The 28,000-nt window shown below is 40.0% G+C and overlaps 1 protein-coding gene across 7 annotated transcripts in view; it reads right to left on the bottom strand.

The window, feature by feature from the left end:
- The window catches only part of rbms3 (RNA binding motif, single stranded interacting protein), a 434,538-nt gene that overhangs the window by 188,099 nt on the left and 218,439 nt on the right, over positions 1-28,000 (bottom strand). For all 7 annotated transcript variants that reach the window (XM_036145333.1, XM_036145331.1, XM_036145337.1 and 4 more), the window contains one exon: positions 16,440-16,531. In XM_036145333.1, the coding sequence (XP_036001226.1) occupies positions 16,440-16,531 (92 nt within the window). The remainder of the gene's footprint in view (positions 1-16,439; positions 16,532-28,000) is intronic.

The raw sequence follows: 28,000 nt of genomic DNA, 5'->3' as shown, positions 1-28,000 counted from the left end.
TCAATTCACAGAGACAGCAAGCAGGTTGGCACAGTTGCCACATCAAAGAGATTCTAATAACTGCACACCGCGGCCATTACTAAGCCTGAAAAAAAAAAAAAGCCATATTTATGTTTGCTTCAAAGCAGGCCTGGCACCATTGAACACACTGACAGAGCAGGCCTTGAATGTTCTTTTTCCGAACAGATGATTTGGACACCAGGCCATTTGCGAACAATTTGAGAACAGAATAGATTGATTTCCCGCTCGCACAAATACACAACCGTTCTCGATGTGCTTGAGTTAAGTCCAGCTTTGCCAAGAGGGTGAAGATTTGTAAGAACCTGCAAAAACAATCTAATGATCGACTGATATCAAGGACAAACTATATTCAGTTGTATTTAGTTTTCACATTTCTTGATCCAAAGGGAGAAATTCAAATAGCTTTCCGCATGGACCTAATGTATGCTTCTCATGATGTTTTGGTGTCTGTGTTTGGATTCTGTTATTTTTGGATCATGTATTTAGTTGTTTGTCTTTTGGTGTTTCTCGCTGTGATTTAGTTAGCCGATTCTGTATCATTTTGGTTCTGTTAGCTTTCTGTTTCCTTCCTGTCTGCCCTGCCATTGTTCTCTCCTTCCCTCTGCTCTCTGCCCTCATTAGATCCAGCTGCTTCTAATTACTTCTGATTTCTTTCACCTGTCTTCTGCCTTATATATTCACCCCGCCCCAGTATACATTGTCTCAATTTCTTTCAGTTTCTTCTCTGTTCAGCCATGGACGTATACCTCCTGCTACCTTGATTCCCCCGCGCCTGACATGTCTATTCCTATGTGATTTTCCAGACAAAGAATATTTTGTAAGTTTTGTTTATCATTAAACGTCTGACTACTACTACGTTCTGTGCTCGAGTTATCATGAACATGATAACAGTGTGAGCCCGAGTTTGCGCGTCTTTTTAACTCTCAAGCCGCTCGCAAAGGGAAGGCAGCTCTTAAAAGTCAAATACACCTCTGTGGAAGTGGAACCATGAAAAATCGATCAAAAACCTTAACAAATATTGCAGCATCTATGGTGTATAACTTCACTGAAAAAAACAATCTGTCCGAAGCAAAAAGAATAAAACAAAAGTTCAATAATCTTTTTGCATAAGTGTGCCATAGACATATAGATATCTATCTATCTATCTATCTATCTATCTCTATATATATCTATATCTATATCTATATCTATCTATATATCTATATCTATATCTATCTATATATCTATATCTATATATATATATATATATATATATATATACACACACGCATGTATATATGCATATAAACATATACATATACACATGTATACTCACACGGGGTATCTATCTATCTATCTATCTATGTATGTAGGGTGACTCCACAGATTTTTTTGTCAGATCAAGTTCTGGACTTTTCAAAGCCTGGTTTTCAATCATGCAGTCAGTGTTTATTTGTATGCTTGAACATTGCCTCAGAACTGTCTCTCTATGTTATGCACTTTGATGTTGAAAATCTTCAGCTTTTAAGTAAACACTCGAGTAGACACCAGTTCAAAGCGAACTGGTTCTTGCTACCATTCATGACTCCATCAACTGTGACAGAAAGCTCAGTTCCTTCTGAAGCAACGTGACAAAGCAGAGCATGATGCTAAAATGTTGCTCTGTGTTTGTAGGGGCCAAAGTGGTGCAGAGCTCAGGAGTTTGTCCTGTAACTGACAGGTTGCTGGTCTGAACCCATCTGAACATCATCTTTCTGTCCTCGGGCAAGACATGTCACCCCCTTTGCCTGTTGGCGGTGGTCAGAAGGCCCCGAAGACACCGATTGTATGACAGCCTCATTTCTGTCAGTCTGCACCACGGATGCTGTGGCGACAATGTAGCTCACAACAGTCAGTATGTGAATGTGTGAGTGCATGAATGTCATGTAAAGTGCTTTGGGGTCCTCAGGACTTGATAAAGTGCTATACAAGTACAGGCCATTTACCGTGTAAAGCTGCCATTTGGCATAATGGCAAAAGGGATTGGTTTCTGCAGACCATGACAAGTAATCCCACAAGTGAAAAGCTTCTTAAAACACAACTAGTACTTGCTGGAAATGTAGACAGGTCCTTCAGTGTTACTGTCAACCTCTTGGCGGCCATCTTTATCTTTTCACTCGCCTCTATTTTTTGAGAAACGTGTTTATTTTTTATTTTTGGTAATGTTACTGTTCTCCCATAATCTCTCCAAGCATTGGTGCCAACCTCAGCTGTATCATAGTGTGAGAGGACAAGCCATTAATAAAGTTGATTTTCTGAACCTTTTTGCGAGCTATGATTTCATCTAAAGGGTGCAAATGAGTTACCTGACTCCGCCAGATAGATTTGCTCCGCATATCCATCTGGAAACCTTCCGTTGAAGTAATTTTGGGAAGGGGCGAAAATACTGGTTAGCTGATTGGCCTATGTTGGTGATAGACGGACCAAATGAACCAATCAGATTCGTCGTCGCTCGTAACAGAGCGACAACGAAAACACAACCACAAGCCAAGCTACTCTTGCTGCTGCAGGTAAAGGCTCGTTAGCTCAGCAAATAAATACTCTGTAATTCCGATAAAACTTGCTCGATAGCCACGCTAACGCTAGTTTCATCGGCTGAAACCGCCATGTTGTTTAGACTGAACTGACGCGCTTCCCGTTGCGTCACACCTCAACCCGCCTCAAAGCCAACGCTGATTGGACGTTCGTTTGGTGAACGGCTCCAAATTTTCTTTAACGGAGAGTATCCAGACTGATCTGCGAGTAAAACCTTGAAAGCTCGCGAGATCAGGATGGTCTCACGAGGCTAGCAAATGAGCAAATGTCAAGAAAAGCCTTGGACAGCTGACTTTGGTCCAGGTTAATCACAACCACTAAATAGAGAAAGGTGTAAACTCAGGAAGACTGAAGGCTGGCACAGAATCAAAATGTGCTTCAACAAATTATTAGTTTAAGGATGAGTACATTTTGCCCCCCAAATAAATGAACTTGTTTTTACTCAAATTGTAAGGATTGTGTATGGTAAATGTTTTGAAATGATTTATCAAGCTGCAGTATTTTCACATCACAATCCTTTGCCATTTTAATGGGGGCATGTTCACTTTTGAGAGTCACTGTAGATCTAGCAAAATAGCATCTATGCACAGATGAAGTTAGCTTACATTAAAATAAGTGATTTTGCATGGGAAGTCTGTACGTGATTTTGTATATTTATGTAATACACAGCCGGAGAAAATTGCATTGGATACAGAGAGACCAGTGCCGTCTGTGTCGTGCTTATTGTGTGAAAATAACCCTGCTGGAGCTGGTAATAATTTTGATGCAGAAGAAAAAAGGGAAACAGTGACCTTCTACCTAGCTGGTTTTACAAAAAAAAAAAAAAGAAAAACAGGAGGACAAATTGGCTCTATCTTTTCCTTTTTGTTACTTTTGTAAGATTCAGAATATAAACACTGCAGCTAAAAGGTTCCAATAGGTAGTCCTTCCCTTGCAGAGATTAATTAAAAGAAATCTAAGAAAAATCACTATGGAATAAACATCTATCCTCATTAGGCAACTTCAGGAAGGCACACATAACACCCCACTTTATTAATGTATTACTGGTAAAAAAAATAAAATAAAAATAGGATAAAAATCAGGAAAAAAAACATGTTTCCTAATTATTTTGACAATTAAAAATGTGTATTGTACCAAATCAAATTTGCATTAAACAATGATTTTCTGAAGCTCGAACCTCTTTTTCACAACACGTTTGCATTTAAGGGTTAACGACGACTCCCACTACGGTTATCACCGACGTTAAACATAAAATTAAGGCAAGCTGATGCCTTTTGTAGCACGGTGTGGTCCACACACGGAGCACGTATAGCTTCGGTAAACCCCTGGAGGAACTAAGATGAACACTCAGACCTGCTTGGAATAAAAGCTTTGCTGCTGTGCACTCAAGCGACTGGATTTATTCTTCCATTAACAGCAGGCCATTCGTTGGGTAACATGTAAAAGCAGAGTAGGGCGGGAGAGGGTAAACATTGTTGTCATGTCAGACTTTCTAGAAACATGGACATTTCCTGGAAACAATAAACCTAATCCATATTGTGGCAGGGAAAAATAAAAAAACACCTGGTCATCAAGTTGTGGACGCCACTACTCTGACTGACAGAAGCATTAGTTATGCTGATGCTGTCTGTAAGTTATCTCCTTCCTCTCCGTGATCTACTTTCTCACTTCCACTCTCTCTGCTTGATAAGTGATAAGTTTGTAACTTTGTTCGTTAGTGTTGGCCTGACTCCTGCTGTACAGGCTGTCTGAGGTGATATAATGGGTGGCAAAGTTCTGGCTCTACCCTTCCAGCTCTCACTTTTTCCGCAGGGTCTCACTTTTTTGTCCCCCTCTCAACTTCCATCTCTCCTGCAAAGCCTTCTTTACCTTTTTTTTTCTTTTCACTTCATCTCTCTCTCACTCCCGACTCGCTGTGCCTCCGTTTCTCACTTTCTCTCACGCTCTCAGCTCGGCACGTCGCCGCGTTGCTCTGCAAAATAATTTACCACACGCAGTGCTCCGGCGTATGATTGAAGCATAATTAGACAGTGGAGGCAGGGGAAGCCAGCAGAGGTGCTCGGGAGCCAGCGCTTGTCAGATGGTCCGTCTCACTCTCACTGGCTTTGCCCTTCAAAACTATCACTTCTGCAGCAGGAACGGGGAGGGGGGGGGGGGGATGGTGTGATGAGCCACTGCTGAGCTAACTTTGGCACAAAAAGTCAGACATTAGTGAGAAAGTTTATCTTTTTTTGGGAGAGTGAAATTATCTCCAACCCCTAAAGATACTGCAGATATTGCTCTTATTTGCAACATTCTGCTTCTCATTCTTAAAGTTTTTATTGTCCTTAAACTTCTTGTCACGTCACAACTACAAAATTCATTGTATTTTTAACGGGATCTGATGCAACAAACCAAGAAAAAGTAGTGTATGATATAAATGTTGATGGTTTTCAATCTTACTCCCCCCCACATCTTGAAAGGTGTGGCATGCTTTTGTATTGAGCCCCCTTTACTCTGATAGTCCCGAATAACATCCAGGGCAACACATGTCTTCTGAAATCACCAAACTAATAGAATTTGGCATCATGTTTCATTGCTGTCCTGATTGACGTTTTTCACCACAAATCTGAGCTTTATGAAGGAGTGGCAAGAATTGTCATTGCTGAAAGGAAGCTAGAAGAAGTCCAGGCATGAAGGGGGACGTAGAAAGCAGGTGCTCTGGTCAGACGACATCACACAAAATTGTTTGCCTACATGCAACATCCGCATGTGTGACACAGCCCACCATTCCCATGGCAAAACACGATGGTGGTAGGATCAGGCAGTGGGGTATCTTCTGCAGGAGGAACCTATAAGCTGCAAACTGGGATAGAGTTTTACTTTACAACCAGAACCAAATTAGAATGGTTTAAATTAGATATGACAATGTGTTACAATGGCTTAGTCAAAGTCTAGATCTAATTACATCAGAGAATCTGTGACAAGGTTTGAAATATGTTGTTTTCCCTCTAACCTGAGGCACAACCTTCTGTTTAAAATGGTCCAAACCTGATAAAAAATACATTGAAATTTGTTGGTATAATTTGACAAAATATGAAAGACGTTAAGGCATATAAGAATATTTTTGCAAAAATTTGTATGGTAATGCTTTTATTATGATTGAAAGTCTTAAAAGCACAGTGAAAATTATCTATATTAATGAAAAATAAACCAAAAACCCATGGTTTGGTCCTGAAAACAGAGCAAGTTTAGCATTGTTCTTCAACCATAAAGCATTTCTACCTCCTTTGTAAAAAAAAAATAAAAAATCCTTGCACTGTAGAGGGCTAAAACGTAAAGTGAAATATTTACATGCCATGCTTGGGCGGTGAAGATCATTATTCCGAATCTTTTTTTTAGCTGTAGATAAATGTTGACTCTGGTGAACATAAAATATGGAAGGCTCGAGTTGTGAGCAGCTATGATCGTTAGGCTGCCCATGTTGATGGCAGCTTCAGAGGAAAAGTGCTGATCACCGCATTGGCGCCATATGCTCTGCCAACAAACACTGAGGCAGATGTCAGAGGGGAATTGGCATTACATTCAAAGTGGCACATATCGCTCCGAAAGGTGCGTGATGCTGCTGAGTGAGCACCTGAACCTACAGTGTCTGCCCAATTAGCCCGCTGTATAAAGAGGACGCTGTATTCCCGGCGCATTTTTCTCTCCAGATTTAACCCACGCCGTGGGAAAAAAAACCCAGGCCTCACTAGGCTAGCTGTTGTCAGCAACCGACTGTAACAGCACTGTCAGCCGTCCCTTTGATTACCGCCTAGAGGTCACCCTGTGTTGAGCCCAACCATGCCGGCCGGCGTAGCAGCGGAGCTGAGACGTCAGAGGAGTCACCTTTAAAGGGTACTAAGAGGACTGCTGACTGACTGCAGACCACCCAGGGGGGATTCGTGCCTTTTCACATGAATATAAATGTGATATTGACAGGAAATTTTCCCCAGGAGAGGGAGAGGAACAGACAGCCGAAGAGACAGGGCGAGGGACAGTAAGTGAAAGTGAAAATTCATGAGAAAGTGACAGCAGAGCCGATCACTCGAGTTTGTTTCACACTGCTGAAGCTTCTGGAGTTGATTACTGCTTGATGGACCAGTGGCTCTTTGGTTTTTATCAAACATCCGCGATTCTCTTCAAGGACGCATGTTAATGACGCTTTTAACATAATTTCCCTTCTATTTGCAAAGTGAGTGGGAAGTAGCGCCTCTGTCAGCTTTTACTTGTAGGAAGCCTATAAAAATTGCCAAAGACGTACAAAAGGTTTCATTACTACTTACACTAAAGGATACAGGTCCAGAATTGCTACTGCTTGTTGATGAATGATGCTTTAGATTGATGGATCCAAAACAATTACGGTTCTAACCCACATAAAAGACCCACACATGAAATCCTAATTATTGCTGATGGAGGAACTCAAACATAAGCCAGCGGATGGCTAGTAAGTCAATGATAAATAGCATGATACCTAAAAGTAAAAAAAAAAAAAAAAAAAAAAAAAATCATCATGTTTATTTATTAGTAGGCTACCATCTTTTACAATTTTGTATGGCAGCAAACTACTGCACATTATAACACGCTGTACCCATAGTGAAACACGGAGGTAGCAGCACCATGCTGTGGGGATGCTTTTTTCAGCAGGGACAGGGAAACTGGTCAGAGTTGATAGTAAGGTAGATTGGGCTGAAAATAATCTAAAGCTGTAATAAATTGCAAAAGACAGCCAGAAGTCCAGACCTATATAAAAATGAGAATTTGTGGCAAGACTTGAAAATTGCTCTTCACAGATGCTCTCATTCCGATTTGACAGACCCTCGGTTGTTTTGTTAGCAAGGATGCTAACAAAACAGTGTTTAAAACCCTTAATAAGTGGTTTCTAAACTTTATAACTTATAAAGTTACAAAGTTTGGAAACGTTCACGCTGAGCCTGTTTCTGCTGGAGGTTCTCCTCCCTGATGAAGGGAAGTTTTCCTCTCTATCTGCTGTGTTTCCTTGGATAGGAAACTTTTTGACCAATCGATCTGGATGATTTGATTGAATTTGACTTTGTAAAGTGCTTTGAGATGACATGTGCTGTAATTGCCGCTATACACTGTTCCCTGGAAGCTGCGCGCATGTGCAATCGTACACTGCACCAGGATTCAGCGCACGCTGCAAATCCATGCAGCACAGAAAATAAAATCCAAGTGGAACCGTAAAGAAAATAATAATAAACAAAGTTATTTTGCACCATTTTGCAATTCTGGCAAGATGCTGCTCCATGATCCCACTCTGTGTGCGCCAGCTGCTGATCAGAGCGCACCACTGATTGATGGGTGGGGCAGACACCTTATAGTTGGACAGGTGGCGGTCTGCGTCTTTGTTACTCCTGCTGCATGTCAGCTGTCTGGGTGGCTGTGCTTTTAGGATCTGCTTATCTGAGATCGCAAGTGCTGTTTTTCAACCAGTTTTGCTGGCCTTTGAGCGCTACACCTGCTGTTTGTTTCTGGAGCTCTGCTGCTCCGCTGGCATTATCAGCTGCAGTCGGACTCCTGTGCAGTGCACAGCGTCTGCCGATTTCTGACCAGCCTTGTTCGATCTGTTTTTGAAAAGCAACCCTGTTTATGTGTTTCTTATTTTATGAGCACATGCCTGAGGACTAGAGCAATATATATAAATGACTTAGTAAATGGCTTCTATTTGTATAGTGCTTTATCAAGTCCGACGACCCCAAAGCTCTTTACACTACAGTCATGTACCCATTTACGCACACATTCACACCCTGATGGTGGCGAGCTACATTGTAGCCACAGCTGCCCTCTAGGAGATTGGCAGAAATGAGGCTTCACACTACCACACGCAGTTGCGCAAAATGTAAAAAAAAAACAACTGTAACTCTGAAAGATGTACATGTCTCTCAGTTCTTCCTTAGCAGGACCCCTACTCTGACATAAAACATACGGCTCATAAATAAAATCCATTTATTCATGTAATCCGGTTAAGCCCGTTGTATCTAAATTAAGTAATGTAAAAGAAATGATTACTGTAATTTGATTATTTTAGTAAGTCATGTAACTTTTTCTAATCGCAGGTTTTGGACAGGCGTAACACTGGTGTAGCCTCACAGTAAGTAAGTAAAATTTTCTTACTTACTTAAAGAAATTAGTGTATTTTTCACTGATTTAAGTAGGTAAATAATACTATTTGCCAATGGGATTAATGGTTTTACCCATAAAATAAGATAATTAAGTATCCTGCACTTGAAAAATTATGGAGATGAATTGTTCCCATTTTAAGTGCAAAAATCTTATTCCATTGACAAATAATCTTATTTACCTGCTCAAATCAAGGAAAAATGCACTCATTTCAAGAAAATTTTACTTAGTTTTAGTTCCCTTCTTGCAGTGCAGTGTGCACGTGGGATGTTAGTAATAGTAATAGTAATATCATCTTCATTGTCATTGAAACATACATTGATACATACATTACAACAAAATTTGTTCTCTGCTTTTAACCCATCACCCTAGGGGAGCAGTGGGCTGCCATGTGCGGCGCCCGGGGAGCAATATGGGGTTAAGGGTCTTGCTCAGGGAGCCAGAGTGCAGGCACTGGGGATCGAACCGGGTACTTGCATCCTTCTCTGAGTGCAAGCACGCTGCTCTAACCACTAGGCCAACACTCCCCAGCACAGAGGTCCAGCGAATGCTATAACACCTATCCCCCAATGAAACCATTACACAATTATGTGCTTGTTACTACTATTTTTATCTTTTGCAAAAAAACAACAACAAAAAAACCCATCAAAAATAGGCACCAATAGTTTTTAAACATAACTTTATGTCTTTTGCCTACTGGTGCCCAACTTTGTAAATCCCTGCTGGGGCCACAGTTTATGCATAATGTTTTAAAAACCCTTCCATACACATTTGATAATTTTCCAATATCTCCTTTTCCCCAGACAATAAGGAATAAATATCCGACATGCCATTAATAAATAATTTAAAGCAAAAACAAGACACTTTGCATGAAGAAGCTAACTCATTTACATTTATGCTCTTTCATCTTTACAAGTATCGTAGGATTTCTAGTCAAAGTTCACACTGGAAACAAAAAACCCTCCATGGTGTATTAGCGTTGCTATGCTAATTCTCGGCTGTACACGCTAGAAAATGCGGAAAAAAAACCCCAAAACACAAAGTTGAAAAGGGACAGCTTTGTTTTTCATCCGGGCTGTTATCAGCAGAAGCCGACTTCAGCGAGAATGGGGAAGAATGATTTCCATAAAGACTGGCTGTTGTCTGAAAGCAAGCAGCTGTCAGGCGGAATTACCTCTCCGACACAGACACCACAATCGAGGGCGCCCTTCCCATAATTTAGTCTGATTGGCTCAAGGGGAAAATGGCAGCCTGTGGAGAGTGAGGCGAGCGGCTGGTTGACAGGTTTGCATCTGCGAGGCTTGATGCGGCGTTTGCCTGTTATCATTTTGTCTGCTCGATGTGTCAGTTTTCTCGCTTCCGAGAGCTACCTGAACAAAGTGGCGCAGAGAGCAGAGTCCGTGCTGTGAGGAAGCAAATAGGTGCCTGCGCTTTGTTTATCAACCCTCTCACACTCAAAAGGTGATGAGGAAAATAACTTATCTCCTTCAAGCCTTATAAGATCTGGTAAACGAAGAGGTTTTGTTATTTTTTTCTACAAAAAAAAAAATGCGGGAACCTTTTCTGGCCGACAAAGATCTCCAGTTTTCTTTGATTTTAGACCTAAAGTGTCTAATTCTAAAAAATGTTTTTTTTTCTTAAGGACTATCACAACATTTGTGCTGGGGGTTCATTGATATTGCATCTCCATTTAAGAATGTGTTCCACAGATGTATGTATTATAAAACCTCTTTAAAAGCTGTTGCACGAAGAAAAAAATGATAAGTGTTCTTGGTTTTCAATGCAAATTGTGAAACTAACAAAAAAAAAGATTCATTCCCCTACATTTAACTGACAGTGAGCTTTGATCATTTTGTAAATCATCTTCTGATTTATTTTTTAACACACAAACCTAATGATAATTTTACTCTAGTTTAAAGCATATCATAGCCTTTTAAACTGTTTTGTTTTCTATAGTTTTGACATCATTTTATTGTTTAAATAGGTTAAAATTGCTCTTGTGCCCACGACGGTTAAGCAACAATGGGTGCATCGGTTTGGAAAACAACTATCAACTGATCAATGGAATCCAATGTAAAAATGATTTATCAAAATGTGTGAGAAATAAAATTATCCAGATGAAGATTTTGTATTGAACAAATACTGTATAACCCTACACAGGCTATACAAAATGAACCCTCAGGTGTCAGAACCGCGTTAGCATGGAAGGCAGATGGTGCGACAACCAAGGTAAGGCAGCAACTAATAACACTTGCAGCTCTCGCTGTGATGAGGATGATATTGATGAACTTGAAAGTGTGAAAGCTCAGCTGTTTTAATATGAACAACTGGCTAAGAGACTTTGTAGAATTAATAATGACGGAACGTGCCGCCTCAGCACTACGAGACTTTCACAGGAACGGTCCTGATGGATATTGGTCATTGCTCATTGGGAGAAAGAAATGCACCTCAAGAATTAACTGTTATTATATAAACACCATGTATATATAGCTATGACTATCTATTGAATATTCATAGATAAATCCAATGAGAGAAAGTGGTTGTGATATGGTTCAAGTGGAATCCCCTCTAATGCCCCTGTATTATGTATGTGTCTATGTATTGCAATATGTTAATATAATGTTTTTATTTTTGGTGATTTTATGCTGTATGAAATTAAATTCTAAATAAAATACATATATTTTTTTTATGTTATTAAATATTTATATTAAACATGATTTAATGACTGCATACAAGATAAAAGTGATGTAACTTTTAAATGATGGGCTTCCTACCACACATTTTATTTTACTGCAAATTTGAACTTTCTTGTCACCTTTGATCTTTGCTCAGTTGTACTGCTTCCCTTTTTGTCATATCAGTAAAAACCTTCTTCATGTACTGGAGTTCATACGTTTTAAAGATAAACACAATATATTTGCACTAATTAGGACAAAATCGGGGCTATGATTCATCGCGTTTGTCTGTACTGTGCACGTAAACATGTGAAGAAACTGTCACACGGTACAGCGTCGGGTTCACGTGCAAACCTGTACGCTCAAATACCAACAAACCCCCTCTAACCTATGCTAAGTGCTCTTATCCGGGGCTTGTGTGGAGGTGAGTGACAGGGAGGTGGCGCGGTGGGAAGTGTCCTTTAGGTGTCTTAATTATGGCCCTCCTCCCTCTCACTGTCACCGTCCCCGGGGGGGAGAGCAAGACAAAAGGAAGGCAATGTTTCATCTCTGCTGCCTTGGTATTTTAAATTCCGAGGGGAGTTAGAGGAGAGAGATGGCGAGCTGTTTCTCTGGAAAAGAAGGAAGAGGGAAAAATCAAATGATGGCTTCTCTTTTCCCCTCTGTTTCTTGCCTCCTTTGCCATTGTGTTTAAAATAAGGCATCTTAATAAAAGCGCTTTAACGGCGTCAAAGCAGGGGGGGAAAAGGCACAACTTGATTACTGTGACGGTTTTATTTAATGAGCTCAAAGCCTCTGGCTCTAACTTGCTATTCGTTTATTACTTGGTTGTGACAAAATGGAGCAAGGGGAGTGAAAGAATCAGGCAGCGCGGTCCTTATATGGAAGTTGTCTGTGGCATTAGAAATGTTCTTCCTGATTTACATTCGCCTCAGAACTCGTCTGCCTTTTCTCCCTGTTATAGGAAATACTGCTCTGCCATTTATTTTTACTCTTTTTTAAAGAAATGTATAACAAAAAATAAATGAACATGACAATTTATTGTCTTACATAAGAATATAGACTACATATGTAAGTATCTCTGAAATAAAAGAATAATTAGAATATAACATTTAATATTTTATATTCAAAAAGAAGGTTTTTACAATGTCACATTTTGAAATTGTGCTGTACTCTATGACAAAATGGGTTGGTGTCAAGGGCAATTTGGCAGGTAGACAGACCCAAAAACAGCACGCTTAATTATTGATGGGAATGAATCGCATTGGATGTTGGCAGGGCAACAGGTGGTGGAGGTGAAAATAAAGAAGGGTATTAATGTGTGCAGGACAAAAAATGCATCAAAGAAAAGAAAAAAAAGAGCAAAAAGACAGGGGGAGGACATTAGGAAGTGGAGCTGGTAGAGTGATGGTAGTGATACCTGGTAAAGAGACGTTAGAGAGATGCAGAGGGAGTCTATAAAAGCAAACTACTCCTTAATGTCTCTCGCAAGTGTGATAAAAGCACAGGGTTGCGGCACACAAAGAATACTGGCCTTTCCAGTTGAGCAAACAGAGCAAGGGAGCATTCAAAGCTCAACTATTATACATAAATGCTAATAGAAAATGATTTCATGAATGCACCCACGCGCACAAGCAAACAAAGATTCTCCAAAAAAAAAAAAAAGGTCAGCTCCTTTGTTTTGGGACACGGAACCCCCCTCAGATGAAAATATTGACTCAGAAAAGGTGAGCAATGCAAAATGCTGCCCTTAAATGAGATGGACAGAGATCCTATCTGTATTCTGAGAGCCGGCCCTCTTATAAATATTGGAAGAAGGACACTGGTGGGGGAGAGGAAACGGCCAAATGGTGCATTTGAGAAATGGCACACCTGAGCACCACGCGGGATATCATCTCCTCCTGTCAGACCCCATCCCATTTGATCAAAATAATCGCCCCCTTCATCGTTATCATCAGTTCTGTCATCTTCACTGGCGCCATTCTCCATCTCATCAGCCGTTCTTTTTGGCTTCAAGTTGGGGGGGGTGGGGGGGGTTCTGGGGATGGGATCAAATGCTTACATCTCATCTGTGAAAATCACTCATGGTGCACCCCTCAAAGTCATCACCATATTTATTGCTTCAATCCAGCCGACATTTTTCCCACCTATTTAGATATTCGGACACACTCGAATATTTGATTGATGCCGGAGCGGCGAAGGGAAAGGCTCCTGCTGGGCTTTGTTTAACAACGGACCTTTGTTCCACTAACAAGGAGATACAGGTGCATCTCAATAAGTTAGGACATAATTGAAAAAGTAATTTGTTTCTGTAATTCAATTCAAAACCTCGGAATGCTTTATGAGATGGATTGACAATGGTGTGTGATATATCCAAAGCATTTACGTCAATTGTGATAATGACGGGCGATGGCTAATGAAAGAACAGGATTTTAGTTTCTCAGAAAATTTGAATTTTACACTGTCAAACAAAAAGAAAAATGCATTTTTAAAAGATAAAGTTATGACCAACACATATAATGCTGTATCAGAGTATTTTAGTCATCATCCAGAGAAGACAGATCATCCGCTATTACCATCTAATGTAGAACAGATTATTGGATCAATGTGAGCTTCTGTGCTTTTTTGTCTCTCTTGTTGTGTCTCTGTTCTGTCTTCTGTAACCCCCAGACGGTCGAGGCAGATGACCGTTCATACTGGGCCTAGTTCTACTGGAGGTTTTTCTTTCCGCTAATGGGTGGTTTTTCTTTCCACTGTCGCTTCATGCTTGCTCAGTATGAGGGATTGCTGCAAACCAGTAAATTAAAATGTAAAAATGACATAAAAGCTGTGAAATTAAAGCCAGTGCGTCGAGAGAGGACAATACCAGTAAAAAACATTTGTCATGGTGCCATAGTTTCTTGTCAGACTGCCAATTGTGTAGTATTTAAGTCACTGTGGTAATTAAACACTCACGATGCTCTGTTTAACAGGCGAATCAGGCTATGTCTTGCCGGTGTAACGCTTCTCCATTTAGGTCTATGTTTGCCGACACGGCCTTTATTGAGCAACTGAGGAGGCAAGGACTCCAGCAACGCTTGAAGTATTGGGAAGCAACTTTATTCGCTGACCCATGTGTTTACGCCTCAGGGTTCTAATGACCCTGATGAGGGCCACAAGCTGAACGGCGTTGGTCAGCAAATAAAGTTGTTTCCCCGACCCTGGAAGCGCTGCTGAAGTCTTCGCTTCACCAGATCTTTTACCCTCTCCACACGCCTCGGGAGTCGGTGAAGTTGTGCCAGAAACTTTTGGGTTTCTTCATTGAGCAACTCACTGCGCCTCTCTTTATGTGCCTGGAACGCCGTGTCTCGTCTGCTTCTACTTTAATGCTTTAATAACACAGCACAACACAACAAAAGAGGCTGGTCAAAGTTCACTGAGAACAAATCTAGCTCACCACAAGCTGACGCACCGGCCATAAAATACAACAAATCCACACAAACTAATAAACCCACAGACACACGAGTCGACATTCAGCCCATGCTGCCTCTCTGAAACTGGGCCCTCAATTGTCCACATCTTGTCCTTTTGCATGGTGTCAGAAAAGATAAACAGATGTACATACCCCACAGTCACCTTTCAACGGGTCACAGAGCAAAGAAAGGAAAGCAGCTAACATCCCGCACCAAACAGGGTTTTTAAAGTTTGTCATTAAACTGCAGCATGTTGTGGAAAATTACATCCAATAAAAACGTGTTTATGGTCCAAGGCATGTTTGTGGGAGCCTTTCAGATCCATCCAAAACTATTAAGTGTGCTAAATCCACAACATAAAGCTTTTGCAGGAAATGAATGTCTGACACAAGGACCTGGAGTCATTACCAGGCTTGGGTAGGTTACCGGTGTCAAGGTAAGATAGGTCTTCTCAAACATTACAGGATCAGATTTGGATCAGATCTGATTAGATTTGCCAAGTTTGATAAAAAAAAGTTCAAACACTGGCAAAGTTTTCTCCTGCCTTATAGTAAATAAGGTAATTCAGTGTCACTGCACACTTCTGGCTGAACTAAAGCTACTATAGTTTTTCCTCACCTGCAAGACAAATGATGCTGTTTTGAAATATTGCCAGTCAAATCATAGAAAGTAATGCAGTGAAAACTGAAGGACCACCCCCATATGGCTTTTTTGGAGCAGCACTGTTTTGAAACCACAAGCGAGTGAGTGAGTGGTCTGCCTGTAAAGCTACGGCTTCTACCTGAGCAGAGAGGCTGCATCTAGATTACCTTACCTCCACAACCTTCTTCTTGTCTACAGCAAGCTCTATTAATGTGATTGACTTAGCTTGCAACTTAGTTCCCGACATTCATACCAAACTTTGTTAAATACTAAACCCCGTTGTAAACGTGTGCCAGGCGATAAGATCATCCTAACATGATCGCTTGTCACGCTGCATCATGGGTCTTGTTGTTCTGTCACAATGCAACAGCATCTCAATTCAAAACCAAAGCTACAACACACTGAACAAATAAATGTGGCTCTCAAAAATTTTACAGTGGAAACTGTGATTGAGAAATGAAAAAAATGAGGGTCCAAAAGAAAAAAAAAACTCAAATGTTTTTGGCAAAGTGAACATTTGAAGGTTGTTCAAGGCCTAAACCTGAAATGATTGTATTAAATAATTGTGAGGACTTTATAGGAGCCTACAGAAAACTGGAAAGACGCATCATTTCAGTTCAAAAAGCAATAGAAAACCAATCCAGAATATAAGAGCCGTTTAACAGGTGTCGTATCAGTGTTTGCTTGAGTTTATGTACTGAATTTAAACCACCAATAAGGATAAATTTAACATTATTATGGCTGAAGCAACAGTAGGAGCAATAGTTGCTTTTCAGCTTAAAATAAAAGCAGTTAGACCTTACTAGACATTGTTGTTTAAAATTACTGATTAAATACATTTAAACTGTGATATTTTCCCCAACAAATAAAACGCGAGAACCTCATGATGACCCATGGCTATTTAGTTACTTGTGGAAAAAAAAAACGGCCTCCTTACCTTGGCCATTTGGGCTTGCACCCCGGTGGCTTTGAGAGACGACACGGCCTTCTGTGCTGCAGCTGGACTGTCAAAATCCACAAAGCCATAACCTTTAAAAACAAGGGGGGAGGAAAAAGCAAAGAAACGAGAAATAATAAACATTAGTTTAGGAAAATACGAGTGCAGATGACTAACAAGGAGAATGACAGGCACTTGGTAATTGTAGCAGTAATAGGTTGGTAACATGACTACAGAGGCTGCCAGTTTTCATATCTGGTGAGCAGTACATTGTTTGATAATTAGCGACACTGACGTTCATAGGGGGATGCTATGCATCTTAATTAGTAGCATGGATGAGCGATTTAGTAATAACAAACTCCGGCACCCTGCCCACCTCTACCTCCACACACTCTGATCCACTAATTCACACACAGTCACACACACTTTGAGCAAAGCCCCATAAACAAAAGGCAGACCGAGTAGCTGTTTGTGGCAGGCTGGGGGTTTGATGACAGCTCGTGTGCATTAATTTCAATTAAGGTAATGATCATTTCTGAAAAAGGCCGCAATTCAAAAACCCTTATCAAAGAATATTGCAGATGCTCGCGTAAACATACGAAGCGTTCATTAATTTTTTTGAAAAGACCACTTTTCTACTGTTCTGCCTTTTTGATTTTTTGGCGACTAAAGCTGGCAGACCCACGTCGTGTTCCTCAATGGCCAGCATATTAACTCAACCCCATTTCACAGCCTCCATAATCCTCTCCCCGGTAACAAATCTCCCAAAGTTTGACGGCACACGACAGCCGCTGCCATTTCTCTCTCCCTCTCTCTCTCTCTCTCTCTCATCCTCATAAAGACACACTTTATAAATTTCCCAGAATTTAACCTCGCTGTTCATCTTCTTACCGCCTTCTCCGATCCATCTCTTTCTCCAACACACTTTCCCTCTCTGTCTGTCTCTCATATTTTGGTCGACATTAACAGTCAGCAGCCCCCATCTGGAAATTCATCAAAGTGGGGAAGAAGTAGGGGGGGGGGATGAAATCTGTGACTGTGATTTATGAGTTATTGTGATCCCGACGTTCAGCAGGATGTATCGGAGACGGGGGTCACGTCTGTGTTAATTAAAATTCGGTGGCGGATTAAAAGCAGTCAATGGTGCCCTGTGATCCACTGTTTCAGGAGGAAAGTGTAATTAGAACAGAATAATAGCTGCACGATTTTCTGGCGGGGGGGGGGGGGGTTAAGCATAAACTCGTAGCTGTTTAAGTACGCATGAAACCGTACTTTTACCCTGTCATACATGTGGAAGGTTTATACAAACAAGAGAGGATGTTACTCTCCCTCTCATTTCTGCTGCGGTGGAGGAGAGGGGTCATTTTCTTGTTGGATGGCGGTTAGGGAGAGCCGGGTAATGTGAAAATCATAACCTGTGGTGGAAGAGAAATCGAGCGCAAGGACTGATTAATGGCCAGCTGTTAGAGTGGCTCTAGGAGGGGTGGCTCTTTAATTGTGGAAATATGAAGAGCCAGAGTAATATGTCCTGATTCAAGTAGGCAGTCTTTAAAAGAACAGATTTTCTTTCTTTTCTTTTTTTTTTCTTTTATAAAAAGGTAAGGGTTATTTTTGGAGTACCTGCAATTATACAGTGCGTCCAACGCCTCTGTTATGCTGAAAAGCGAGTCAATTCAGCGGAGAGATCATGACAAATAGAGCGTGGTGGAGTTCGCTTAAATGATGAAAACAAGACGTTCCTGATGCGTGTGGTGATATGCACACCTAAAGATAGAGTTTCCCCTCCTTTGTGCAGAACAGGACTTATTCTGAAACATCTCAAACTAAATGAATGATAAATATTTACAGCGATAAAATGTTGAAAACGCAGTAAAATCCCTCGTGTTTCTCTCACCGCTAAAAACGTTCATGGACTTCTTTGGGTTTTTGGCGTCTGCCGCAGTTTTGGAAGATTTTAAACACATAACAAATGGAACCACCTTTCACTGCAACCACAGCTGCAAGTCTTTTGTGGTACGTCTCCACCGGCTCATCGAGAAGGAGCCGTTTTAACACACGAATATGCTTTGACCAAGAATCATTATCTGTAGCTATCTACAGCTGTCTATGTTTAGGCTCATTGTTCTGCTCCAAGGGGCACCTCTAAACCTGTTTAACGCGTTTTACAGCCTCTAACTGGTTTTCTGCGGGGACTGTCGTGTATTTAGCTCTATCCATCTACCCATCAATTCCGTCCGGCATCCCTTTTGCTCGTGAAGTAAAGAATCGTCACGGCACGATGCTGCGGCAACCATATTTCACCACTGGGTGTGTTCAGGGTGATGTGAAGTGTTAGTTTTCCTCCACATGAAGCATTTTGCATGGCTATAAAATTACATTTTTGAAAACTTTTACGTAAAGAAGGTTCTTCTTTACGTAAAATGTGTCTTTTACATGAGCTTGTGGCAGAATGGAAACGAGGCTTCCTATGAAAATCCTCTGCAGTTCTTCCAAGGTCTGGCTGTTTATGAGATTAATGCTGTCCTTGATTAGTTTAGGTGGACCAACGAGTGTTAGCTACATTTGCCGTTGTGCCATGCTCTCCTTATTTAAGGGCAATTGATTGGCCAGTGTTCTGTGAATAATATAGTTTTATACCCCACCCTCCTCTGCACCTCTTCACAACTTTATCCCTGGTCTGACTGCTCTATTTCCCGTTCTTCATCATGCTGTTTATTCACTAATATTCCCTAAAAAAAATCCTCTGAGGATCTCACAGAGTATTCTGGATTGTCTAAATTCCACTCAGATGGACTTTGTGTATTAAGTTGAACTGGGTTTTATTTTGGGGTTGTCAGAGTAAAGGCGACAGAAAACATATGCAAACCACACTTTTCTGCCTTATATGTGTAGAAAAAAATGTCCTGAATCCCTTTCTTTCCGCTTCATAATTATGTTCTCCTTTGACAGAATAAATTGAACAACTATAGGCTAATATTTACTGAGGCACAAATACAAAAGAAGTGTGGGCGTAAAACTGTCAAACTAAGACCAGCTGTGCAGAACAGGCAAAAACAGCACAGATGACAAATAACTTCAATCAAAAGCCCCAAAACAGAGTCCGCTACATACGGTAATATTTTTATATGAAAGGCGTCAATGAGCAAAATGTCAGCGGTCCGGGAATCTGATAAGCGGCCAATGGAAAACTCAGGATGAATCGCTTGACAGAAATATGAGACCATTTTAGTAAATAATGTCAGCTTAAGCAGAAATTAAAAAGACATTTTGAAAGGACCGCCACCTAGCAAAGAAGGTTCCCTCTTTATTTTTCACAGCTTGCTGAAGGAAAGGACCAAAGATCACATTGGGAAGCAGAAGTTCACTTATCTTTCTGTAAAGCTGAGACAAATTCAGAAATCACAATAAATCCCTTTGATATATTGTAGCATAAACGGGAAAGGTTCAATAAAGTACTTGAGAATATGGGTTTATGGATGTGGCTATACAGTAGCTAAAGGGAACGATTGCAAACAGCAAAGATACCATTTCAAAATAATGCAATCCCTATTTTCAGACATTCAAATCTTTTTTCTGCCCATATACCGCGGCTTTCTTTAATCGGCAGCATTGTTAGTCTTACTGGCTCTTTAAAAGAGCTGCATGAATTCAACCAGATGCATGTGCTAAACTAGACAACACCTTTCTCAGCTTCTAAAGTTCTAGGTCTGATAGTTATCTTTACCCAAGTTCTCCAAATTTAAATTTTTTTTAGACAGAGATTATGACTGTAGAATGCTACATGTAATATCTGTTTGCATCCTGAAAACATTCAGTGGTACCTTTAATTTTTTGTGAGCATAAATAATTTTTATCTGCTGCACAATTCCTTCCTTAATTAAACTTTCATGTCGATATTTAACTTATGACAGATTTAAAACATCCTGCAACCCTGGCATTGCTTTTTAAGGCACATGCTGACCCCCCCCCCATTTTTTTAAATATTTACAACATACATAGAATGACTGCATGGTTATTGTTCATGAAGAAATTTCAATCTTTTTAATTTGGCTGAGGTGACAATATAAATAAAGCCCATTTCCTGTTAGTTCCACTCATTAGAGCCTTTTAACTCCACGTTTAGGGAGAAGCAGGTAATGTAACTGAAGCTCCTCTGGGAAATGATTCACTTTAATAACCAGAATATTCCAATGGTGAATGCTTGAAACTGCTGATTACAAATTTAATATTCACCCCATTACCACCTGGAGTGCACTTATCAAACTTTAAACAGAATGAGGATTTTAGAAATGCTGACCCATATTCTGAGAGGTGGGAGGAGAGAGAGAACGAGAGGAGAAAAGGAAGCGAATGAGCGTACAGAAGGAAGGTAGAGAGAGGTTTTCTGGGGTCAGTGGAAGAAGACGGAGTTGACTGTGAACTGGCACTAGAAATAGATCCAGTTTGCTCCTTTGCTGTGCAGTTATTCTGGCTGATATTTGCATTATTACTCCCTGTTGTGTAATGTTTGCACAATAACAAGATCATACAATTATCAAAGCTTTAAACTACAGAAAATTGATAACGCAGAGACATGGATACACAAAAGGCTTGAATTGTGCTTTTATCAGGTTGAATAGTAGAGTCATTATGATTGGTCCATGAATCTGCCATCGTTCAGACCCACCCAAAGAATTTCAAAGGAAAGCTCAAAGTAAAATATCTAAAATATAAAATAAGAGTACTATTCAGATTAAAGCTTGGGGTAAAAATGTTGTTGTGACTTTTTTTTCCACCTTAATTGTTAAATGTAGATATACGCAAATTAATCTAAAATAAAATAACATTTCCAAAAGAAGTATTGGTAATGTCAGATGTAGAAATTGAAATACAGTCCTCAGTTTTCATGCAATTTTCCTTTAAATTCTATGACTATTTTGCACATATCTAGTGCTTTCGGGAGACATTTCCTTTTTAGAACCTGATTAAAGCCTTTATGTGCATCAAGCCCTGGGGTTTATTGAGTGTGTGCTTTCATTCCATCCTCACTATATTCATTGGAGGCAACAGAAGACCTTTTTAGAGTATTTCTTATTAGTATTTCTGCTGATAAAGTCAGACACAAAAACGCAAGTTAAACTAAAAGAAAAAGGAGATTAAAAGAATGTTGCTAGAAAACTAAAGATATGAGACATTGCTTTAAAACTTTGATAGCGGCAGGTTGTTGGCTTTTCTATAATAGGTGGGAATTTGTACTTGTAAAAAAAAAAAGGAGTACATTAGGAAATCTGCCTGTAACCCAAAAGCAAAGCTTTGGTCCAGATTTATACGTTTTATTGTGTGAGAAAGAAATCAGTGTATCATTGAGATACAATTAATACTTTGCCTCACCAGGAACATGCCCTCTGTTGAATTGGCCTTTTTAGCATAAAATTATAGACAATCCTTGGAAGCATTTTAAATTAGCATCATTTTATGCTTGGAAATACAAATTATTGTTACATTGAGATGTTTAACAAATTTAACCTAACCATTTATAATAATAGCTGTTTTGTTTTATTGTTTCTGTAAAGCATTAGGCTTAAATGGGCAAAATAACTCTGGAGCTGTTTGATTAGCTGGATTTATAAAATCCTTTAAAAAAGGACTGAAAACATATTTGTGGTAGAAGCCAAAGATAGCCTTGTACTAATTCACAACAATGTGGCAAATTATGCACGCAATTTGTTTTCAAGTGCTTAATGAAGTTGACAAATGCTAAAAGTTAAAAATGTAACAACCTGCATGAACCCTTTTCATTCCCATATAAAGTTTGTTTTTATATAATTACAAAGACCTTCGGAACCGTGCTCTGTGAATTCTTTATCCTGGTTTTTGGAAACTCAAAGCCAGGTAGGATAAAGGAGACAGCAGTGAAGTGGGCACATTAATGTTAACATGCTCACACATTCTGAAAACATGTGCAAACTCAATTCAAAATATGATATGATATAATACAATCCGATCCAATAACAGAAAATAACGCAATGTAATACAATTTAAAAAGAAATGTGATATGCAATGGTACCTATGTGACACCATTTGATTCAGCATGCATGATAAGAAACAATTAAACAATTTCCTGGTGTGTAATTTGTCAGGATTTTCTACGGAATAGATGCAAGGAGAAGAATGCAGACTGAAATAGACAAGAGTGATAATAATCTTGCAAGACCCTTTTGGTTCTGGCTTTGGATCTTTGGAATATTACAAAAAAATCATCACCCAATTAGGTGTGAAAAACTTAAAGTTTCTGCAAAATGGCCTGCAAAAAAAAAAATCGTTTTGCGCGATTTAAATAGCTGCATTCTATCCGAGCGCAACGCCTGGAGCGAGCGTGCTTGTGGCCACATAAACCCTTTCTGCTGCGCTGACACTTGATGAGTCACTTAGCTTGAGAAAAAGCCAATTACGTTGTAAGAAAAAAGAAAAAAAAAAGCAGTATGGTCAAGGAGGAATGAAAAAGGAGCACACCCTCACCAAGACACATGCAGATGTTGCCAGGAAAAGGGTTGCTCAAGTCGAGCCGGTGTAGCGCGGCCTCTGTATTCAATGAGTGTGCTCTAAAGTTACAATCTCAGAGGGCAAGGTGTTGCTTTGAAGGCCCTGCGCAGACACAAACACCCAATCGATAGCTGTCACTTAAAAGCAGCTCAAAGTGACGGACTACATGCGTGGCCGCTGATAATATTGTGCAGTTGCACACTAATATGCACACGGAGTCGCTGAAGGACACGCGCACACAGGGACAATGACACCGACTCCCCCCCTACACACACACGCTCTCACAGACACACAAACAGATTGTAACGCGCAGATACACAGACAGTCTCTCTGAGAGGAATAAAGAGAACATGAGCTGCCATATCATATTTCCTGGTCTGGCTCTAACTGGTAGCCTGTCAAGATAAAAGGACCATCTTCAATCAGTTGCTACATGACAGCGCTATCCCACCATTGCCCTTACTCTCTGCGTGTGTACAGGCAGGGTGCTCCTTAACGCAGTCTCTTTAAGAAGGTGCAGTAGCATGGTGGATGTAACCTCGAGCGACGCACGCACAACAGCGTTCAGCGGAGACTGGAGATAAGGGACTCATTACAGGAAGAATCGACGTATCAATCAAGGTTGCGTCATTCGTGCATTCTCCATCAAATTATGCTAATCCTAATTACTTCTGGGGAAATTACTAGTCTTTATCTGCTAATAGTCAGGATTGTTTGGGGTTTCCTGCCTACAACATTCACTATTATTCTTCCCAATATATCATTTTTTTCCCCCCACATTCTCATATTCAGCACTAATGATCCCATTTTACACCCCATACAATGGAATAATAATGCCCTGAGCATGAATAATGAATCAATGTCACGTTACAGAGCCCTGCAAATGACATGCTGGTGCGTCTTTGGGTGCCATAATGTAAGTTGTTAAGTAGCCGTTATATGTGGCTTATTAATTTATCTGGTTACATGTACACACATAACTCCAACTCTGCATGGACTAAAAAAACAGTTTGGAGTGGAAATTCATTGGTTGTTCAAAAGGAATATAAACATTAAAAATGCTGAAATATTGCAATTTAAACTGAAGTGGAGTTTATAATTTTCTAAGCCCCACTGTGTTTTAAGATGATTTTGCCTAAATCTGTCTGTACCGTCAGCGTGTGAATGGGTGAATGAATGAGTGAGTGAATGAGTGAATGTAGAGTAAAGCGCTGTACGTTTGCAAGCCATTTACCATTTAAATATTTGGGAGATGGTAAGGAGGCCTTTGAAACTCAAATACTTTGAAATGGTAAATGCATAAGCATAAGCACTGTCGTCCCTGCTTAAAGCTTAAATGCATACTTAAATACATACTAGCAAAATACTTGTTAAGACATGGAAAAAGCTGGTCAGCAGTTATAAGAAGGGTTTGATTGCTGTAATGCCAGTCACGATAATTGAGAGTATTGATATCTTATTCAAGGATTTTTGACATGCCAATTTTTATTGAATGGAAATAAAAACAGATAAATGCAGTGATACTCCTTTTTCATCGTGTTATCTTTTGAGACAGTTTCGTCTAATTTTGTATCAGAAGCAAATACGGTTTAAGGATAATTTTACAATCAAGATCTGTTGGGATTCAAGAAATTATAGAATTGTATGCAAAACTTCTAATCCTATGAGATCTTAAGCAATAGGATCATTACATTAGGCAGCATTAGCAAATTAGTTATTTATAGCATATTGGCTCACATTAACCTATTTTAGATGTTATGCTTAAAGTGTAACTTACCCTGATGTAGAGTTATAACAACAAACCCGCGGGTTTTAAGACAAATATTGCAGAACTAAACAAGTTCAGATAAAATTTAAAAAGCTGCACAGTTACATTACAGTAGAACCCTTATGCTCAGTTTGTATCTCTAAAAAAAGTTTATTTTGGGGTAAATTACACTTTAACATATGAGATAATATAACACATAACATTGTAATAGTTCTAAATAATAGCCCTGTGTATTTAAAAGCCTGTTGAAATAAAAATATCTTTAGCTTCTTTGAAAAAGCAGCAAAAGAGTTAGCATGTTCTCGTGTTGGCTAAGATCATAGCAAGATTTGGATTGGTTTAAATTTCAGCAAACAAACAGAGCTTTAAAAAAGGGTTACAGAAATTAAACATAAGCGTCAAACAGCTTTTGACTGGAAATTTGATTGGAATCTATAGGGTATAAATATTGAATATATAATATCTGAAAATGCTTAGCTTTCAAAAAAGTGTAAACATTTTTAAATGTTTTATATTCGTTTCTATAGCAAAGTTTTTTAAGCTACAAGGAATATAAAAGTTACTCATATGTGAAGTTCCAACCCTAATGTCTTAAAACACATGAACATTTGGATGAGTGAAACATAAAAGAAATTGCACTAGTGGTCACAAACCAAACGTTATACAGCTAAAATGGAGAAAAAATGAAAAAAAAAAAAATTAAAACTGGTCAACTAATAGATCGAATTATTAGTGCTGAGTCTACACAACAAATTTAATATGTTTATCTTTGTTCAGTAAATAATTTATTCATGTGGTCAAATATTCATCTCATAGAAGCTACTTGTCTCTGTGGAGTTGCGACAAGCCTCTCCGCCTTGCAGGGTGGGTGGGTGTTGGATTTTGGGGGGCTGTGGTAAGCTGTACAAACATTGAGGCAGAGAAAGGTGGTTTTCTAAAAAAAAAAAAAAAAAAAAAAAAAAGGCATCCATGACTAACTGTGGCCAAGCCAAGACCGCCTTGGTCACGCTCCAAACCCAAAGGAGAGCATCCCGACTGGGACTGCATTCCTCTGTCCTCCATCTACCCCGCACCACCAGCAGCTGAGCTGGGATAAGTTCTGCGGCTGCTCCACCACGTGTATTTGCGGAGCGCGTAGAAATGCCTGTGTGTGACCTTCGCATTTCTAATGCTCCCTTGTGTGCATGTGTAGGTACATGAGTAAACAAAAGCAGTTGATAGATTTATCTTTCTGTCGCAGCGTCCCGCAGAGACACATCTGCATTGCAAACGACTATTTAAAACTTCTGACCACATCACTGTCGTCAGTGCCGTAACGCTGCAGAGACGTGACAAGGCACGAGCCGATACCTCTACCAGTCCGCAGCTTAATGTTCCATCTGACACCCATAAAATAAACAGCTTCGCCTCCATCTGAGACCGAGACGCAGCTCCGAATGCGCGTACGGCTCCAGCAGCCTCGCAAAATTGGAGGCCGCTCATTTTCTTGTCCAGTGTCCAAATCCTACCTTCCGCGTGGCTTGGCAAGAAAACTCATTTGTTGAAAAATAACTCAAAGACGACTATTTTATTTTAGACGCCGGTGACAAGATAGCAGAAGACGCAATTAACTTATCAACCTTCCAATGGATTTATAGCTAAAGCGTTACATCTCAGCCTGGAGCAGCTGGCTTATTGGCTCTATTGTATTTCTTGTCATTTTCTTTTTCTTTGCAGGTGTAGGAGTGTCCTTGTCAGGGAGCTGAAGTCAGGATCTGCAGAGGGCAGAGAGCCAGGGCCTGGGGCCAAGGAGGCCACTGGCACCTCTTTGTGACGATGACAAACTGAGCACATGGTTGAAAAAAAAAAAAAAAAAAGTAATTCCTCATCCCGTGTCCGTGCAAGCATTTTAAATGAGATATATCTATATAACCGTGAGGAGCCAAAGCTGCTTGTTGTGCGGGTCCTCGTAGGGATGTTGACTTTATGTAAAGCCGGTTCTAGGAACACGATTGCTTTTTGTGACGGGGAAGACTTTAAAATTTTTACAGAGGTGCAGACGTTAAAGGCGCAGTCCATATTTGAATAGGCTAAACTCAACCTTTACTTGTTGCTGAATCATTCCAATAGCTCTACATACACAGTAGGCACCCTGTCCCCGCATCCATACACACATTTGTACAGAGAGCGTTGGTGTGTAGACGGAGCAAACGTCTCTATCAGACACTGGGGGGGGGGGGGGGGGGGGGGGTGGACACATCAGGGGGCTTCTAATTAGCTGATGACCCGGCTCTACCTCTCGAGCCACACACACCCACATTCAATTAATTTCAGGACCCAACTGGCTGAGAGATTCTCAGAATGCATCCATTCTTTGATAATTACTGCTTGAGTTCGCTTCTTTTTACCCACTAACGGAAGTTAGTGGAGATAAACCAAGGAAGTGTTTTAGGTTAGTTGTAAAGCAGCATGATAGCATGTAATTCAGTGGTTCTACAAAAATACAGCAGAGAGCCAATTGGGTTTTCCACAGCCAGAGGACCACTTCGGCACCAATTTATTATCTATATACCTAAAACAAAATAAAAAAAAAACAACAACATATTTTGTAATAGCTGTTGATAGTTGCTTGCGTGTTGAGGTTTACAAACTCTAAATCACAATATAAAGACAGTTTAACTGAACAAATCCCATTATTTATCTTTGCATCTTTGCAGACAGAGGTCTTAGTATTACCTACATAATTTAGACTTTTAAACAAGAGCTGGTGTTTGTGAACTCAACTGTTGACCTGCATTTATAATAAACCGTTAGTAACAGGAGCTACTCACACCTTTTCAAGCAGGCACTCACAAACTTTGATTGGTTGTTGCTCTCTATCAACGCCAGCTAATGACGAAGACGGTCTTGTTCTCCCAACTAGCTACAGTTTTTAACTCCAGTATTTTAGGAAGACGAGACAAAAAGATCTGATAAGCACGGACTCACACCAGAACTGGTTTGATAAATAAGCCCACATTAGGAAAAAAAAAAAACTCATGTTGCCATCTTGTTAAAAAAAATACTTGCATCCCCTTCACACTATTGCTTATTGTACTATTACTATGAAGTATGCTGATATACGGCATTATCACCTTTTTACACATCTGGTACTGCAGCATTTCTAATCTAACCACTTGATTTATTTATTTTTTGTCAGCAAAGTTGATTCATTGACTGACTGACCCAAAATCTTTGAGGAAAAATTGTAAGGCTATTGTAATGACGTTAGTATTATGACACGCCGACAAAA

The sequence above is a fragment of the Fundulus heteroclitus genome, chromosome 13, assembly GCF_011125445.2.
Source record: "Fundulus heteroclitus isolate FHET01 chromosome 13, MU-UCD_Fhet_4.1, whole genome shotgun sequence".
Classification (NCBI taxonomy): domain Eukaryota; kingdom Metazoa; phylum Chordata; class Actinopteri; order Cyprinodontiformes; family Fundulidae; genus Fundulus; species Fundulus heteroclitus.
The sequence above is the reverse complement of the archived record's forward strand: the minus strand, read 5'-3'. Positions and strand labels throughout refer to the sequence as shown.